At 33.4% G+C, this 17,852-nt stretch overlaps 1 protein-coding gene across 2 annotated transcripts in view; it reads left to right on the forward strand.

Annotated features, from left to right (window-relative positions):
* The window catches only part of DOCK10 (dedicator of cytokinesis 10), a gene marked incomplete at its 5' end in the record, with an annotated part of 167,906 nt that overhangs the window by 104,750 nt on the left and 45,304 nt on the right, over positions 1 to 17,852 (forward strand). For both annotated transcript variants that reach the window (XM_081328132.1, XM_081328131.1), the window contains 11 exons: positions 3,368 to 3,490; positions 5,761 to 5,840; positions 6,822 to 7,009; positions 8,115 to 8,180; positions 8,953 to 9,045; positions 9,719 to 9,842; positions 10,017 to 10,138; positions 11,886 to 11,972; positions 13,113 to 13,205; positions 15,205 to 15,323; positions 16,247 to 16,316. In XM_081328132.1, coding sequence (XP_081184258.1) covers positions 3,368 to 3,490; positions 5,761 to 5,840; positions 6,822 to 7,009; positions 8,115 to 8,180; positions 8,953 to 9,045; positions 9,719 to 9,842; positions 10,017 to 10,138; positions 11,886 to 11,972; positions 13,113 to 13,205; positions 15,205 to 15,323; positions 16,247 to 16,316 — 1,165 coding nt within the window. The remainder of the gene's footprint in view (positions 1 to 3,367; positions 3,491 to 5,760; positions 5,841 to 6,821; positions 7,010 to 8,114; positions 8,181 to 8,952; positions 9,046 to 9,718; positions 9,843 to 10,016; positions 10,139 to 11,885; positions 11,973 to 13,112; positions 13,206 to 15,204; positions 15,324 to 16,246; positions 16,317 to 17,852) is intronic.

Consider the following 17,852-nt stretch of genomic DNA (forward strand, 5'->3'; position numbering starts at 1 on the left):
ATGTTTCACTTAACAGTTACAGTGATTCACTTAACCACTGTGGCAAAAAAGGTCATAAAATTGAGTAAAACTCAGTTAATAACTGTCTTGCTTAACAACAGATATTTTTAGAGCTCCCTTGTGGTCATAATAAAGTGCTGTTTTTAAAGTGTTGTTGTAACTTCAAATGGTCACTAAATGAACAGTTGTAAATCAAGGACTATCTGTAGTCAGTGTGGCTAACATAATTTTAAAAATAAAATAGAATCTAAAAAGTTAATACATCCACTGAAACTACCAGTAAAGTTAATGCTGGTACCAGAATGGCTGAGTCAATAGTGGGATAGACTTTGCTCTGGAGATCAGCTTGACAGTTTCCACTACTACTTCCAGATATGCCTCAGCTGGCAACCTCACCCCAACCACAATCTGTGTCAGAGAGAGAGGGGGCTCTCATTGTCTATGCTGCTCATGATTAAAACAGCCAAAGGGCAACAAGTTTTAATAATTTCTATATTATAATCTATGTTTTACTAGATGGTTGAGATCTTCCTTCTCCTCTAGGATGTACTAGTCTCACTGTTCTGTAAATCTGCTTGTAAATCTATATAAACAAGTTACTAAATTTAAACAAAAATTAAAGACATAGGACATCTTTTGGCTGGAACAGTTATCCATTTGTTCCAAAAGTAGCAAGCTTTATGAAGCAATATAATCTTCTGCTTTCTTTCTTGGATTTCACTTTTTATGGAAATTCTAAAATTTAAAGGCTATATTGACTTCTGTGCTTATCAGCCTCCGGTCCTAGCATTTTCTCAATACATTCAGGTCCTGCTGTTTTCATAAAGATAAGTTTGAGGAATAAGATAAAGAATGTTTTCTTCTGCAGGTTGTTAAGGGGACTATATTTTCAACAGTGCTAAATTTAATTAACAATTAAAAGTGTAGGAAAGTGTCGTTGCAGTCAGCAGGAAGGTTTAGGCCCCAAACAGTTTATCAGTCAGTGCTTCCCACAAGTCCAGAGAAGGTCCTTTCCCAGAGGCAAGTAGACTTCGAAAGGGGTGGGGGGTGGGGGAGGTGGCAGACAAATTTAAGAAGCCTTTCCTAAAGGCTTTAACAGCTGCAGAGGTTGAAGCAGATAAGAGGTTGAGAAACAAATCATAAGTTATTTAGAGCTTCAAAAATCAACACTAATTTCTTAAACAATTCCCAAATTGTCAATGACAACTGCACAGAGGTTTTGTGACAGGCAGTTATATGTATGCATGTAATTTGTGAAGTTAGCATGAGCTAATGGTCTGAAGGCTACATTTTTTATTGTTGGAAGACATGGCTTTATCCTTGTGCCTGGGAATCCACTGGTAATATGGATCTTGTTAGCTAGTCACATTGTTAATCATTGTATGGATTGTACTCTCCTGTATATTCATTTCTTAATTATTGTGATTAGTTTTTATTGCTTTTCATTATAGTGGTTTACTTGTGACTATTAATGTTTTCTGTTTTTAAAGATATGAGCCACCTAGAGTCGACGTATGTGAGATAGGAGGCTATATAAATTAAACAAATAAACAAATAAATAAATATCTTCCAAATTTCAAGACTAACCAACCCATTTTAGAATGTGTTGGAAGGCATTGAGAATCACGCCCAACCTGGCTGGCTCAGGAACTGTCACTGCTGACGTACTAACCATAATTGTGCTCACTGCAGTTTCTGCCTATGACACCAAGGATAGGCAAGAACCAAATATCACGCCACAACTGCTGATCTGTTCTTTCCCACTCAGTTTCCAGAATAGATCATTTATCAAGCAGTCTCAGTATCCTGATAAAAAGACAAGCTGAGAAGGGGGGGAAAAACAGAGTTTCTACAATGTAGATAAAGAAAAAGTGTAATATTAGATCATTCTCATGATTCCCAATACTTTTAATCAGAAAAAGATATAGATTTCCAAATGCAATAAGTGGCATTTTTTTCTCAGAATAAATACAACTCAATCTTATTGAATCCCACTGGGTTCAGTGAGATTGGTTCCCAGGTAACTATTCATACAAGTAACTTTAGTACTATTCTCATCTATGAGGGCCATGGCTCTTGATTTAATAATGTTATGTTTTAATATGTGACAATTGTTGAATACTGTGGAAACAATATTACCATCACTATAAAGTTCAAATTGTTCATGAATTGGAAGTAGGTAAACAAAACCCAATAACAGTACAAGTCTGTGGAAACTGATGTCATTTTCATGGTGTTTCACATTGGTGTTATCAGTGCTTTTTTTCTTTAAAAAAAAGGTGCCGGAACTCACACACATGCCTACTCTACAAGGTTTACCTTTGTAGTTGGAAAAAAAACCCTTCAATTTTTAGTGTATGTAAAAGACTACGATTTTGTTCAATGTAAGTTAATACTATTAATGTTATCATGCATTTAAAGCACTGTGTGGCTTTAAATTACAAGAAGGCATTTTATTAATCTTTGGGGACATTTACCATTGGCATATCCATTTAGTTTAATAAGTGGAAATATCAGTTTCTATGGGGAATGAAATTGGCCCAATAGAACAAAATTTGGTTGCTTGTGAAAGATTGTATTGTTTTTAAGAAGTTGTCAAACAAGGTATAAAAATTTATATTTGGAGTTTAATATGGATATTGACATGAAATAAATTGAAGTTGAAACTTTGTCAGCGAACAGTGAACTTTTTTGAATATAAAGTATAAAAGACCAAAAAGAGATTTTCGTAGACCTCCCAGCCTTTGAACTACCCAAGGAACTGAAACAGCAAAGTTTCGCTATCGGGCAAGCTTCCACACCAGCCAACTTTCTTTCCTCTCACTTCGCCTCTTTTTAACTTCTCACACACCCCACCTTCTGTAAGGGAAGGCAAAAGTCTCACTCACTCTCTCGTGAAAGGTGGCCTCCATGTTTATGGTTCTCCAACTGCCACCATCGGCTTCCACACCACATAGTCCGACCCAGCCAATCAAGCCACTCTCTGGCTGTGGTGCTCCGGCGCCTCATGGCTCCTCTGAGAGGAGGCAGACAGCACCACAGGAAGCCCGCTTGCACCATACCAAAAACAAACGAGGATAGGAAGGGAAACAATAGAAAAAGAACACAACTTGGGAAAATCCATCGAAAAAAGGTGCCAGAACTTTGTTCCGGTGCATTCTATCACAAAAAAAGCCCTGAATGTTATTGTGTTTAATATGATATTACTGCCTCATTTAATTTCTAGAACATGGATAATTAAGAAACTATGGAATTAGTAAAAACCCTTGGCTAGTTTTTACTAGTTTGGTATACCTTAAAGCTTTGGGAATGATTAATGATTAGTGATTAATTTATCATCTTCTGTATTGTTTTTCCTTCCTGACAGGCCTGTCTTTAAGGATAATCAGGGAAATATTGACAGAGATTCCCGGTTTTCACCTTTGTTTCGACAAGAAAGTAACAAAATTTCAACAGATGATTTAATTAAACTTATAAGTGAATACAGAAGGTAAGATGGCCTTGGCTTAAGTTTCTAAGACAATAACATAGTACTAACTACTATTTATCAATAGCTTTGTTTGCTCAAAAGTGCCAGTGGCAAAATAACTTATTGCAATGTAACAGTTTTCACATTAGTTACTTCTCTGCCAAAGTGAGCTTCCAGAAAACTTATCCAAGAAAACTGGAGAAGTGTTTCATGCAGTAAAAATATAATGGCTGCCTGAGGAAAAGAAAATACAGAACAACAGAGATGCAGAATAATTTACTGGAAAATTGTTAGATTTTGTTAACCAAGGTGCTTCCACACAAGGATTTGGAGCTTCTTTGAAGGCAGTTTGGGACTTCTTCATCCAACAAGTTGGAGAGCTGAGCTCTTATATTCCTGCTCAACTGTTGTATAGTTGAAACCACAGCAAAGTGAAATATTTTAGCTCCATTTCTTTATTGAAGGGAAACATGGCCCCCAAACTCTTCTCCCAGCCCATAATTCTTCCTCATTAAATGGATGGGGAGATTTTTGTTGCTGCCTAACCTGCAGGAGTTTAGGAATGGGCAGCTATTTTTCACTCCTCATTGTCTGTATTTCAAGATGGCAAAAGTGAAAACAACCACAGATTATGTTCAAATTCTGTCTATGAGTTTGGTTAATGAAAAGAGCAACAGTGTGGAAATGTCCTATTTGCAGCTTCTGTTTTCCTGTTATACAACAGCAATAATAATAATAATAATAATAATAATAATAATAATAATAATAATAATAATAATAATAATAATAATAATAATAATAATAATAATAAAAAAAACAACCTTGGAGATCATCTAGTCCAATCCCCTGCTCAGACAGGAAAACCGTATACCATTTCAGACAAATGGCTGTCCAATCTCTTCTTAAAAACTTCCAGTTGTTGTAGCATTCACAATTTTGGGAGGCAGGTTGTTCCACTGATTCATTGTTCTAACTGTCAGGAAGTTTCTCCTTAGTTCTAGGTTGCTTCTCTCTTTGATTAGTTTCCATCCGTTGTTTCTTGCCTTGCCTTCAATCCTTTTGTTTAAGATTCATTCTCCTTGAACAATACATGCTTTCCGTATACTTGTTTAGTGACTTATAAAAACTCAAATAAGCAAGACTTGTTAATCTTCATTTGTTGTTTAAATTCTAGACAATTCTATATAGTTCCATGGGACAATTCTAAATGCTACTTGGCAGCAGAATTTCTCTGACTCCAAAAAAGATAATTCAGTGTAACTCGAGCATACTGTTGTTTAATTTCATTGTTTGCTTGGTGTATAAATCATTAATAAACAATGGCTTATTTGGCCAGCATTTAATATGTTTTCCCTTTTTTAATTGGTCTTATTTTCATAACTATGGATTGGTTAGAGTAGGCATGTCAAACTCGTGACATCACGTGACTTCATGTGACGTATCACAACTTTTTCCCCATTGCCGGCAATGGGGAGGGTGCAGTTTCATCGTGATGCATCCGGCCCGCGGGCCGGCAGTTTGACATGCCTGGGTTAGAGGCTTAGGTCAGACATGAATGAGAGAGATGAATTAGATATGAGACAGAAGTACTAACCAACAATTAAAGCCTGTAAATCAGTAACAACCATGTTTCATTTATTGACCCCATTTGCACTTTTGGCACAATGTGTGAATGAATCTATGAAGAAAACATATTTGTCTTATAAGTCTCTGGTCAAATTTTATTCATAATTTTACCTTGAAGACTTTCAGTACTGTTTTGAGATATAGGCAGAATATCCAGTCCTCTCTTCAGCCATTCATTTTTCAATAACTTAAGCGCATGAGCCTTGTGTTTAGCAGGCACAAATTTAATCCCAACTCTTTTTGCGAGTATACCCAGCAGAGAGCTTCTAAACAGCATGGCTGCATAGAGAACTCTCTGATAAATTGAAAGACAAAAAGGACAAGTATAGAAAGTGGAAAGAGGGGCACATAACTAAGGCAGAATATCAGCAAATAGCCCAAGCCTGCAAAGATGGAGTGAGGTAATCTAAGGCTCAAAATGAACTAATGTGTTTATACATTTTCTGCCATAAATTTACTTCATTTTTATTTTGTAACTGTTTATGTTTTTATGCTGTTTGAATACAGAGTGTTCATCTATTGTATACCTCTGCAACTCTATTGAGATAATAGAAATATTAAAATAAATAAACTATTTTTAAAAAAATTTCATACTTTAATTACTTATAGCATTTACTTTACTTTGATGTCAGTGATGTAAAACACTATTCTTTTTATGTTTGCAGAACTGAGAAAATTAATAAAATTCAGATTATCCCTGGAAGTTTAGAAATTGCTGTTGATTGGCTGCCGTTGGAGCATCCAAGTAATGAACTTATTTTATAAAAAAATCTACAATGCATAAACCGTCCAAGAAGAGAATGCAAGAGATAGTTCTTTATAGTTTATGTGCTTTAAATTGATTTTGTGGTTGCTGTACTCAAGAGCAGAGTTTAGGCAGGAGATCAAGAGACATATAGATTTTACCTTGTTAATAGTGTGGCAGTTGAAATCATGGTACTATGCATAAAATATATAATGGGATTTGCTAATGAAAGGTGGTTAGAAAGACTATCCTTTCTACCTCAAAATGTGCTTTGTGATCATATTTTATATTTTGTCATATATTTCTAGAAGTGGGTTACTAATTTAAGAAATACTTTTCTAAATTTCTTAAATATAAGCTGTTAATCAGATTTTTCCATTTCAACTTTCAATTCCACTTAAATATATGTGATAGAAGCTTTGGGTCTCAAATAAGCATGGTTTATTATTGCATTCCTCCACTGGAGAGATGCATGTAATAAACAGAATAAAGAATGGTGAATTTCAGTAGCCATTCTTCTCTCTTATGTAATCATGGTACACCTCCAAATGGTTAGTCCCAATGGTTATTTGGAACAATGTGGAAATTATACATGTGGCAACAGGGAAAAGAAGAAATTTCTCTTCCTGCATTCTGCTGACAGACAACTGGTGATATTCATAAGTCAGTTTATATATATATATATATATATATATATATATATATATATATATATATATATATATATATATATATATATATATATATATATATATATATATATATATATATATATACATATATATATATATATATAAAATCATTATGTAATTGGCTGATCATTGCTTGAAGTAATGAAGTAACTATTGTTACCAAAGGATAGAAGCTCTAGGGCACTCATTGACTTGCCAGATTGCAGTCTTTTTTTAAAAGGCAATATTTTGCATTCTAGTGCATTCATAGATTTGCCAAATGGATTTTTCTTTTGTTTTCTTTCTCCAGACTCTATAACATCGTCTTTTATACCAATCAAACCATTCAATAATATCAAGGACCATCAACCAACAGTAGAAGTGGAAGAATTTGTTCAAGAATCTACAAAATATTCTCAGGCTTATAAAATATATAAAAACCAAATGTATATCTATCCCAAACATCTGAAATACGATAACCAAAAATGCTTCAACAAGGTATGGCCATCAACAGTACAACAACCAAGCATTCTTTGGCCAGTCCTCATACTTACAACCAATGCACCATCCCTACAGTCACATGATCAAAATTTGGGTGCTTGACCCCCACCATGTATTTTATGACAGTTGCAATATCCCAGGTTTTGTGACTGCCATTCGTGTCCTTCCCAGATGGCTTCCAACAAGCAAACTTAATGTGTTAAGCCAGATTCACATAACAATTGAGTTATTCACTCAACTGCATCATTCATTAACAACCATGTCAGAAAAGATTGTTAAATCCGACGTGACTTATATAATAACCACCTTGATTAGCAATGGAAATTCTAGCCCAATTGTGGTCATAAGATGAGAACTCCCTATATAAAATTGGAGTGGTTTATCCTCTGGGTTATCCTAGTGAGAGAACAGTAGGTAGGCAAAAGGAATAGTGGATGCTTTTTCTGATTCATTTGTTAATTTTTCTCCATTGAAGAGCATTATATTGTCTTTGAAATCTCAGTCACCTCTAAATGTTTATATTAAAACAGACTGGTTGGTTTTATTGCTTATTTATGAATTACTATTCCTGGTGGACATTTTTCTCTTTTTGTTTTCCTCACATTAACCTTTCATGCCTATTTCAATATTAAAACTGAATGGCAATAGTGTAGGTACTATAATGTAATGGAATATGTACTAGTGATTCATATTTACAGAAAAATAGATTTCACTGAAAACTTGGGACTTGTTTCAAAGCCATCCACATGAAAATTAAACAGAAGCAGATTGTGCAGTTTCTATTTTCTGTTTTTTCTTGTTCTGTTCTTCTATTTTTTCATGTTCATGTTTATACGCCTATACATGCACGTTACTTTGAAGTTTACAGGCTTCAATCTATTTTCATATATGCTACATTCTTAAACATATTTACTTTTCGAATAATCCAGCTGACCTGAAGTTTCATGAAAAAGTTAAATCTTTCTATTTTCCGTGCTGAATTTATTTCACCTAAGGACTTTACTCTCAGCTGGCAATATTGTGACAGTTCTGGAAAAGATTGTGTGTTTCACAGAACTTTTAAGTGGGAAACTAGTGTTCTATATTTGCATTTGTATTACAGGCACGGAATATAACAGTGTGTATTGAATTTAAAAACTCAGATGAAGAAGAAGCCAAGCCAGTGAAGGTGAGTCAAGATGAATTCCAGATGCAGCATAATATGGTGGAGTAGATTTCCTTGTATACCATGTAGTGAAGTGATTGTGATCTATTGCTTTTACAAAATCATCAGTCTAATACTTTTTTTCCAACATTTCTATAAGAGTGGTTTATAACAGCTATCAATGCAGGGCTTGTCTGGCAAATGCCAGTTCTGCTGTGTGGTCACTGACAAGATTTTAATGCAACATGATGAAATGGAAAATTCTTGATAAATCTCAATGTTCTTTCATAACTGAGGTAAACATCATGTTGATGAAGGTGAATGTTGAGCAGGAGAAATGGATGCTATTGCTAGAAACTGCTAAGTAAAGATATTAGTAATAGTTATTTAACAAGTAAATTTAAAAAATAAAGTAATTTTACTAGTTTGATTCTTGTCATTTTGACTTCTAATGTAGTTCTATTCTCCTCTTGTCTATTAAAAATATACCATGTATACCAGTTTTTCACATTCTCTGTACAGTCATGTAATCTTACACAATGGCCTGGGGAAAAATCTCTCCTCCAGTTTTTGTCTTTTTTAATGCTCCAAAATCTTGTGAGTTTTCTTTTCAGATCTTTTTTGGCATTCTCCATTTGAAATCTCATGAGATTTCAGACATTTTTAATTTTTTATATGTTTTTGGCCCAAAGGTTCCGTGATGCTATGAGGCTGAAAAAGTCTTCTAAGATATGACTTCAGAATCAGTTATTTCTAGTAAAGTCCACAAAACCTAAAGCAATGTCTCTTTAAACAGTGTATCTATGGGAAGCCTGGTGGACCGTTATTTACCTCAGCAGCTTATACAGCTGTGCTACATCATTCACAAAACCCTGATTTCTACGATGAGGTCAGTTTTCTCTTTCTGTAATTTTATACATGCTGTTATAATAGACAAGTATATCAAGGATACTTTTGAAAAAATAGGTTGTTAAGGACTTTAGTGAATTATTTGTAGGTGAGGACAACCATTCAGTGACTTAGGTCAAGTCCATGGCTGCCTTATAAAGGCCATGAACTCCAAAGCCACCTGTCTTCATGCCCAATGACAGCAGGTCTAGATATTACACAACATTAATGTTACTTCAGAACAGCAATCCCATTTGATATCAAGAGCTAAGTTTAATATTCAGGATCTTACTTACTGCAGAGCAGTGACTCTGAAAGCCACCAGAGTCTCTTGTTTGATTGCAGATACTCCACTATGCCTGGTGCTTCTCTTGAAGCACAAGTAAAGACATTACATATGGGATCATGACTGGTGCCTTTCTTGAAGCCCAAGTAAGCACATTACATAGGAGGGAGGTTCCCCTTCCCTATCCCTCCTAAGCCAAACTGTTCTTGCTAATATATTATCCTTGGTAATCCTGATATATTATCTGTAATGAATTCCTTTTGATCTTCTTGGCCTTTAAGAGCATCTATAAAACAATAATAGTTCAAGATCAGAATTAGGCCCCACTATCTTCTTTTTGCTTTCATTCAGTTAACACTTAATATGGGTGTAATGTTTTACATTTCAGATAAAAATTGAGCTGCCAACAAAACTTCATAAGAAACATCATATTCTGTTTTCATTTTATCATGTTACCTGTGACATAAATGCAAAAGCTAATACCAAAAAGAAAGAGGCCCTGGAAACCTCAGGTACCTATACTGGATTTGTTTTCTCAAATACTCACTGTCTGTATTATTGTTCTATACTTTCTCTCCCTGATCTAGGTCAAACATTTGAGATAATCTCTGTTTTCTGTTAACTGTTATTTCTTTATATTTAAATAAATCAAAATGTTTTAGTGTTAACAACTATTTTCAATACAGTGGGATATGCTTGGCTGCCTTTGCTGAAAGATGATCAACTAATATCTCGAGAACATAGCATACCAGTAGCAACCATTCTACCTCCCTCTTATTTAAATCTTCAGGATCCTGCTGTTGGGAAGGTACTGTTTTTTACTTACCTCTTCTTTGTTTTATTCCTTGTAAAGCAATCTTGTGCTTTAATGTTAATGATATTAAGTGTACAGGGGGACGATCGAGAGCCTCCTGTCATACTCTGCTTTGGAAGCATCACTGCTTCAGACAGGAAGGCAGTGCAGACAGTGGTGAGGATGGCCGAAAAGATCATTGGCAGTTCCTTCCCTCCCATCCAGGACATACCACAGAAGCATTGCTTGAGCAGGGTCTGTAAGATTATCTGGGACACTACACATCCTCTTCACAACCTGTTTTCCTTGTTACCTTCTGGGAGGAGGCTTCGTGGTATCCATAGCAGAACATTCCATACAACATTAACCTTGTGAACTCTCAGGCTTCCTCCTTCCGTTATATATTCAAGTTGGACAGTATTTAATATTTTATTGTTATGTATATGTAGGGGTGTGGGTCTATACATATGTTGTATGTAGTATGTTTTGGGGGGGTGTCATGTATGTGTCTCACTTGGAGAATGGGCAACTAAATTTCATTTGTGATGTGCGCCATTGTGCCCACAGTAAAAAATGACAATAAAGGTCAATTTATCTTATCTTAAAATTATTCTGAAGATCTGTCACATACATAGCATGTTATCTATACGATTTTGTGCATATCTGAATCCTTGGTTATTTGAGTTCTTTGATTGGAATTGAGGAAAAAATATTTCTGACAATAAATAAATAAATGCATTGATACATACATCTCTTCTTATAATAGAGTGTTCTGAGTGTTTATAATGTTATATGAAAATACCTTCCCTTTTCATGCAGTTTACTTGATTTTTCTTTCACATTTTGCAATGATTATTATTTTACTTTATTATTTTATTTTATTTTATTTTATTTTATTTTATTTTAAGAATTTATATGGCCATTCACTCACTTCCAATTACTCTAGGCAGCTTACCCAAAAAAAACAATGTAAAAAGAGTAAAAATAACAACCCTCCCCCACCCCTGGGAACAATAAGCAATCAAACAAGCCACTCTACTACCCACTCTGGGTTGCCCAAGCCCATTGGCAATAACTGGCATTGTGAAGACACCTGTTTTTATAGAGCTTTTATTTATAACTGATACATCTCTGTAATTTCATGATGGACTGCTATTTGTTATCAATATCTGCAAACAAATACATGATTTCAGTTTGAATGAATTAGCACATATGCACCATCAAATCTACTTTGCATACAACGTAATGGAATCTATTTTTTGAACATTTTTAGAAATTGGAGCAGGTCTGAAATGCCCAGGGAATTATTATTTGTAGTGCATTGAGCAATTTGACTTTCTAGTTAGAATTGGGGTAAGAAAAATTTGTATGATTATCCAGATATCTCCATTGTTTATTTGCATACTGCAAAAGCATTTGATTTCATGATATGTTTCTTGACTGTGATTTGTTGGAAGAAACCAATAAAAATAGTTTTCTCACTGAACAGAATTTTTGAAAACTCTAGCTATTAATGGTGGCCTTACACAAAATGTGAAATTTTCCCCAATAAATAAAATATATTCTGCTATACACAGAGAGAGAGACACAGAGAGAGAGAGAGAGAAAGAGAGAGAGAGACAACTAATACAATCTGTAAATGATGATGCTAATGAGGATACTGTGTTAATGCTGAAATATTTTAGTATTCTAAGCATAAAGTAGGTTCATAAGGTAGAAGAAGAACACATTTCCACTAACTTGAATGTTTCTTTTTTCACAGCAGAGTGGAAGTGATATTAAGTGGGTGGATGGAGGAAAGCCACTCTTCAAAGTGTCACTGTTTATTGTATCCACTGTTTACACTCAGGTAAAACATTATCTATATTAAGGGGGGGAAAGTAGAAGTCAAAGAAATACAAAGTAAAAAAAAGTTAATGTCTGTGTGTGAGAGCCATGCAGAATTTTTAATTTGGATTTCAAAGAAATAAAATATTTTGACTTCTACCTTTAGCCATCCTGAAATAGGAAATCACAATCAATGTGATACTTATAGAAAGTTTTAGGAAAGATTATCCTTAAATAGTCAAAATAACATACTGATAGCAAATCTGGCATGTTTGATATTTTCAGCAAAACCAGTCATATTTAAAATGTAAATAAAATAATAAACAATTCATGGCTATATTACAATTCTAAAAAAAGAGAAAAAATAATCAGTTGTCAGAGTTTCCAATCTAACTTTTCAATTTTCATGAAATTTGATTTTTTTAAACAAACAGGATCCAGTAATCCTGCAAAGAATTGAAGACTTCTGAATAGATGGATTAGCCTAGAGGTCAACCTTTGTTATATGCCCTTGTACAATTTCATGTAATGGCACAGCTGCCCTATTTATTTTTTTAAAAAACCTACCATTATTTTAATAATAATTACAATTACATGATGTTATCAAGGTTTAGGAAGGATTGACTTTCACAACTTTCAGAATTTGGTGTTCTTAAACTTTATTTGATAGCAATCAGTTTTGCAAGATTTGGCAATCTTGCAAGGTTTTGATCATGTTTTTAGAAAGTAAACAATTATTTAATTTGGGAGTCCACAACTGAAGAGTCACATGTACAATGGCATATTTCTAAGGGGAGGGAGCTCATTATTTCAGGCCTCAGATCATTGTTTAACATAACTCACTGAAACACAAGCATAAAAACCCTATTTAGACAAACTGTAGAGTGTTGTTCTATAGATCATCATTATTCTTATTGTACAGATTTTGATATAATACCACATTGGATTTTTAAATATTGACTGATTGATGGAAAAGAGAATGGAAAATTAAGCTTAGACTGTATCAAAAGTTGAAATATGTATTTTAAAGAACTACTGAAAAATGTCTCTTAGGGGACAGATTTTGCTTTTAATATTATCTGCATATTATTGCATAGTTATTTAGAACTGCATGCCACTTTTGTTGATACTACACTATTTTTTATATATACATTTACTATAGGATCCATATCTGAATAGATTTTTTCTACAGTGCCAGAAAAGAAAGAGAGATTTCTCACAGCCACCTACCTCAAGTTTTATCATCTCCTGTAAGGTAAGTTAAATAAGAAGTTATGTAGCTATCGATCTTGCTAATGGATGAGTATTGTATATTTTAATTCTCCTTTTGAATTGTGTGCATTTGTAAGTACAATGCTAAATTATACATTGCTGAAGAGTGCAGAGTAGCTGAAAATAAAACTGTCTGAACATTAAAATAAGCATTAACCTAAAACCCAGCATGTAAAAATTATTTACTAACTCCTATATATCTATGTTCATTATTGATAATATGGACTTTTAAAATACAAAAAGTCATTTCTCATTTCAGAGTATGGCATAGATCACCAGAAAAATGTTTATTATAAAAACAGTCAGAACCATTTGGGTGACATATTTTTTTCATTTTTATTACTTATTAATAGGAATTTTTTTCTTGTTGTCATGACTGAGCATTGTTTTTTCTTGGATCATGAACTCTGCATCCATATTATTCTACACAATAATGTGTACAGTAATTTTAGCATTATTTATCTAATCATTATTTAAAAGGTACAACCAATGCATACTGAAGGGATCTTCTTTATTCCTTTTTCTATGTTTTAATTTAACAGGGTATGCAAAAAGTTCAGTCCTGCAAACCATGAACTAGACCCAAACCATTATGTTACTTTCTTTGGTTTTCCAAAGCAAATAAATAACTGATAGTAGTTAACCAGATCCCTTCTTAGATGGTCAATTTACCATATGCTGCTGGCTCAAATAGGTATTGTTCCAAGTAATCTCTTGGAAATTATGTCTCCTAGGATAGCTGTAAACAATTTTCAATCAGTATAATAAATTGAAATAGAAGCAGGTCCAAAAAGCATTTTTTGCTGTCCCATAATCACCCATATATTAACATTAATAATAATAATAATAATAATAATAATAATAATAATAATAATAATAATAATGATGATGATGATGATGATAATGATAATGATGATGTTGGAAGGGACCCTGGAGGTCATTAGTCCAACCCCCTGCTGAGGCAGGAAACCCTATACCATTTCGGACAAATGGCTTTGTAAATATCCTTTACAGAACATAAGATTTTGATGTATAGCAAACTGTCTAAGAGAAGGATCCAATACAACTTGTTGACAATATTTGCATATTTAACAGAGGCTAAGTTCTTAAGAGACCAAACTACTTAGTGGCAAAAGACATATTCCTGAAAGTAACCTAGACTCAACCAATAACAACTTTGAATGCTATTGTCCATCGTTTGAATGTTGCCTAGAAAGAAATTGGCAACCTAAAAAGCCAAGGATATTATGATTGCATAAATAAGTGCCACTAGAATTCTTCCAAGGCCATTTCAGACTGCTCCAATTCCTAAAAATGCTCAAAAAATAGATTCCATTAGTTTAAATCAACAAAAACATTGGTCATGGCTACTTTGCTGACCCAAAACAAACTACAATAATTATATATATATATATATATATATATATATATATATATATATATATATATATATATATATATATATATATATATTAATTCCATTTATATCCCGCCCTTCTCCGAAGACTAAGGGCGGCTTACAAGCTTTACAAGTCTAAATCTGGTAAAGTTAAAGCAGTATGATCAAACCAAGGGCAAACCCAGCTCTCTTATCCATTCTAACTATTCTAACTCTGTAACTGTCTCCATGATCTTATTTAAAATGAAGGTTGAGTTATATGTAACTTGGGTTAAACTGCTTTTAGTCTGAAATATATTTGAAGTCTCCGCCAAAACTTCTATGTAATTTTTATGACAACAAAATGGAAATGGTTTGTCATTTCCTTTATTTTCTTCTAAAACTTCCCCAACTAGTCTAATCCCCTGGAATTTTGTGGTGGTCTCTTAGTCCAGGATCATTACCTCCAGCCTACTTAGCTTTATCAAGACTTTGCCTAGGCTAGCTCAATGCTGCCACCTGGGTTCCTTTGTTTTAAATGAGTTTATAACATTCATGGAAGTGTACGATATTATTCTCTGTTCATGCTTGATTTCTTAATCAGAATTTACTTAAAATTGAGAAGATCCATGTCATTGTGAATTTTCTTCCTGTGATTCTGAACCAGCTGTTCTGGGTTCTTATACAAAACAAAGAGGATGAGGTAACAACTGCTGTGACCAGGTATTTTTTGTTCTACTTTCTCTTTGTTCTCATTTAGTTTGCCTTATGAAGTAGTTATTGAAATCTGTTAAATTGTGACCAAAACCATCTTAACCTTATGTGTTTGTTTCAAAAAGGACATTCAACAGTTTGGGTGCTACTTCTAGGCTTGTATAATGATTTCAATCACATAAAAAGTTCATGCATAGGAAAAGATTTGGTCAGAATGTGACAAGTGATTTTAAACAGATCTTCCATATAACAGACTTCTTCAGCATTCATTTAGTTAAGTTTCAGAATATTCCAACTAATCAAGTTTTAAGTTCAGAGAGGTGGCAAGTTTGTTTTTATAAATATTTTTAGAATGGATTTTGAAGCTTGAAATGGATTCTGTATATTAAGATTATGGACTTCTCTTTTGTCTTCCGTAACTTCAAGATTAAGAAAAGTTAATCCCAGAATTTTATGGAAATCTGTTTGAAGCAGCAGTGTAGTCTTTATGTGAGTGTGTTTATGGGACTTTAAGTCAGTCTTTGCTCCTGGCATCTCCCTGGGGAAGTCTATGTAGTATTGTTTAGAACTGGTTTATTGTTTCTAGAAGAGAGGGAGAGTGACTGGGACAAAGAAACCCAGCAACCTGCTGTGCCTAAATCAGGATTAGAACTCCTAATCCAGATCTCCCACTCCTGCATGAAAACTTTAACCATTAGATTACCCTGGTTAGAGAATAACGTACATTGCATAATTCAACACCCAAGAAAGAAAGGCAAATACCTAGAACCCAAGGCTCTTACATATCATTTGGAGACATTCTGTGCATTTAGACTGTAAAATAGGGCCACTTTTTAAAATAACAACAACTAATTTAAATAGATTTGCTTACATTTAGTTCTATTATTGGCTAAATGAAACTGCCGTCTTTTTTATCTGCTCAATCAATACAGGGTCTTTACTGATATTGTGGCCAAGTTACATGAAGAAAAATTAGATCACTATATTCAATCGTATATAAAGGTAAGAATATTTAACCTGTTCTGACATCTTTATAAAATTTCAGATTTATTCCAGGATTAATTTTTAATGCCATCTTGGCAAAGCATTATGTGTTAACTGCCACTGTTAACTACCCATGGTAATTTATCAGCTGATTCTCTTACAAGAGTTTGCATGAAACAATATGATTGCTAGTGAACATCAGCGGTAGTTTGTAATAAAGACAGCACTGTTGGGAATTTTTCTGTGTGCTTTCAAATAGCTTGTGCATAATATTTTTTAGCTTTTTATTATTTTCTCAAGAACTTTTTTATTGTCTAAATTGCAGTGGTTTTGTACCTGTTCATGGTATGTGGAACATTTTTAATCTTCCAGCATGACATTTTGCACATATTTGTGAATTGGCACTGCTTGTTCTGTTTCTTTCCATTCAGTTTTCACTCTAAATGCTTCATTGTACTGAATGAATGTGTATTAAGATTAGTTATAAATACTTTTTAAAAAATATCTTGTATGCAGTACCAGTAAAAATGCCCTTTGAACTAGTCCTCAGAAGCTACTAAAATATTCCGCATACTTATATTTTGCAGTGAAAGAAACAAAGCAAACTTGTTGATTTTAAGGAGGGAAAAACCTAAAGCAGATTAAGACAATGTCTTTGTTTTGCCAAATCAGATTAAAAAATAAAGCTCATCAATATTTTTAAATTAATTTCTTATCATTGGATATGACATTAAAAGGGAAAAGGATGAAGTTATTGATATCCAAAATTTCAGAATTACATTTAATTACAATACATTTAAAATAATTTTAATAATTTTTGAGATTATTTCAATTTATACAAATTCAAATGTTTGCTCGCTTTTTTGATGTCAAAATACTAATGCAACCATTTTTATACTTCAAACTCTGATCCTGAATAACTCCCAATTTTTAAAGCAGATTTTGCATTTGTACAGGGGGACTGGAGTTATGATAGGAATGGAGATTTCCGCTGTCATATATACAGCTGGATATTCAAATAGAATTTGTAATGGATGGGATACACTGAATTTCTCTTTTTATGATTGAAAGAGCTACATTTAATTGTGCTTGTAACATTCTGTATGCTCTGGCTTACCAATAATTATAAACATATATGACAAAAGGCAATAATTTTGAACTATGGAATGGCAGATTCAGTTTAAATAGCAACACTTAGCAGAGAGTAAAGATAAGATTAATGATGGAAATTAAATATCTGAATATTTTCTGTTTTGGTACTTTTTTAATAAAAGTATACATAGTACTTTGGTTTTTACTTACAAAAAAGAAAAACAAGTTTCAATTGTTGCCTGAAAAATGGAATTTTAGATCTATTTGTGTAGAAGAACACAGTCAAGTAAGATATTTCCATATATAATCTCTTATACATAATTACAGTAACTTAGGTACTGTCGAGCCTCTTCTACACTTATTCAAACTATAAGTAAATTTGCTTAACAAAGAAAATATTATTGAGAATTGAGGAATAATATCGATAATGACATGAATGAATCAGAGATGCATGTAAATGTC

The sequence above is a fragment of the Vipera berus genome (genome assembly GCF_964194415.1).
Source record: "Vipera berus genome assembly, chromosome: 5".
In the NCBI taxonomy this organism is placed as follows: Eukaryota; Metazoa; Chordata; class Lepidosauria; order Squamata; family Viperidae; genus Vipera; species Vipera berus.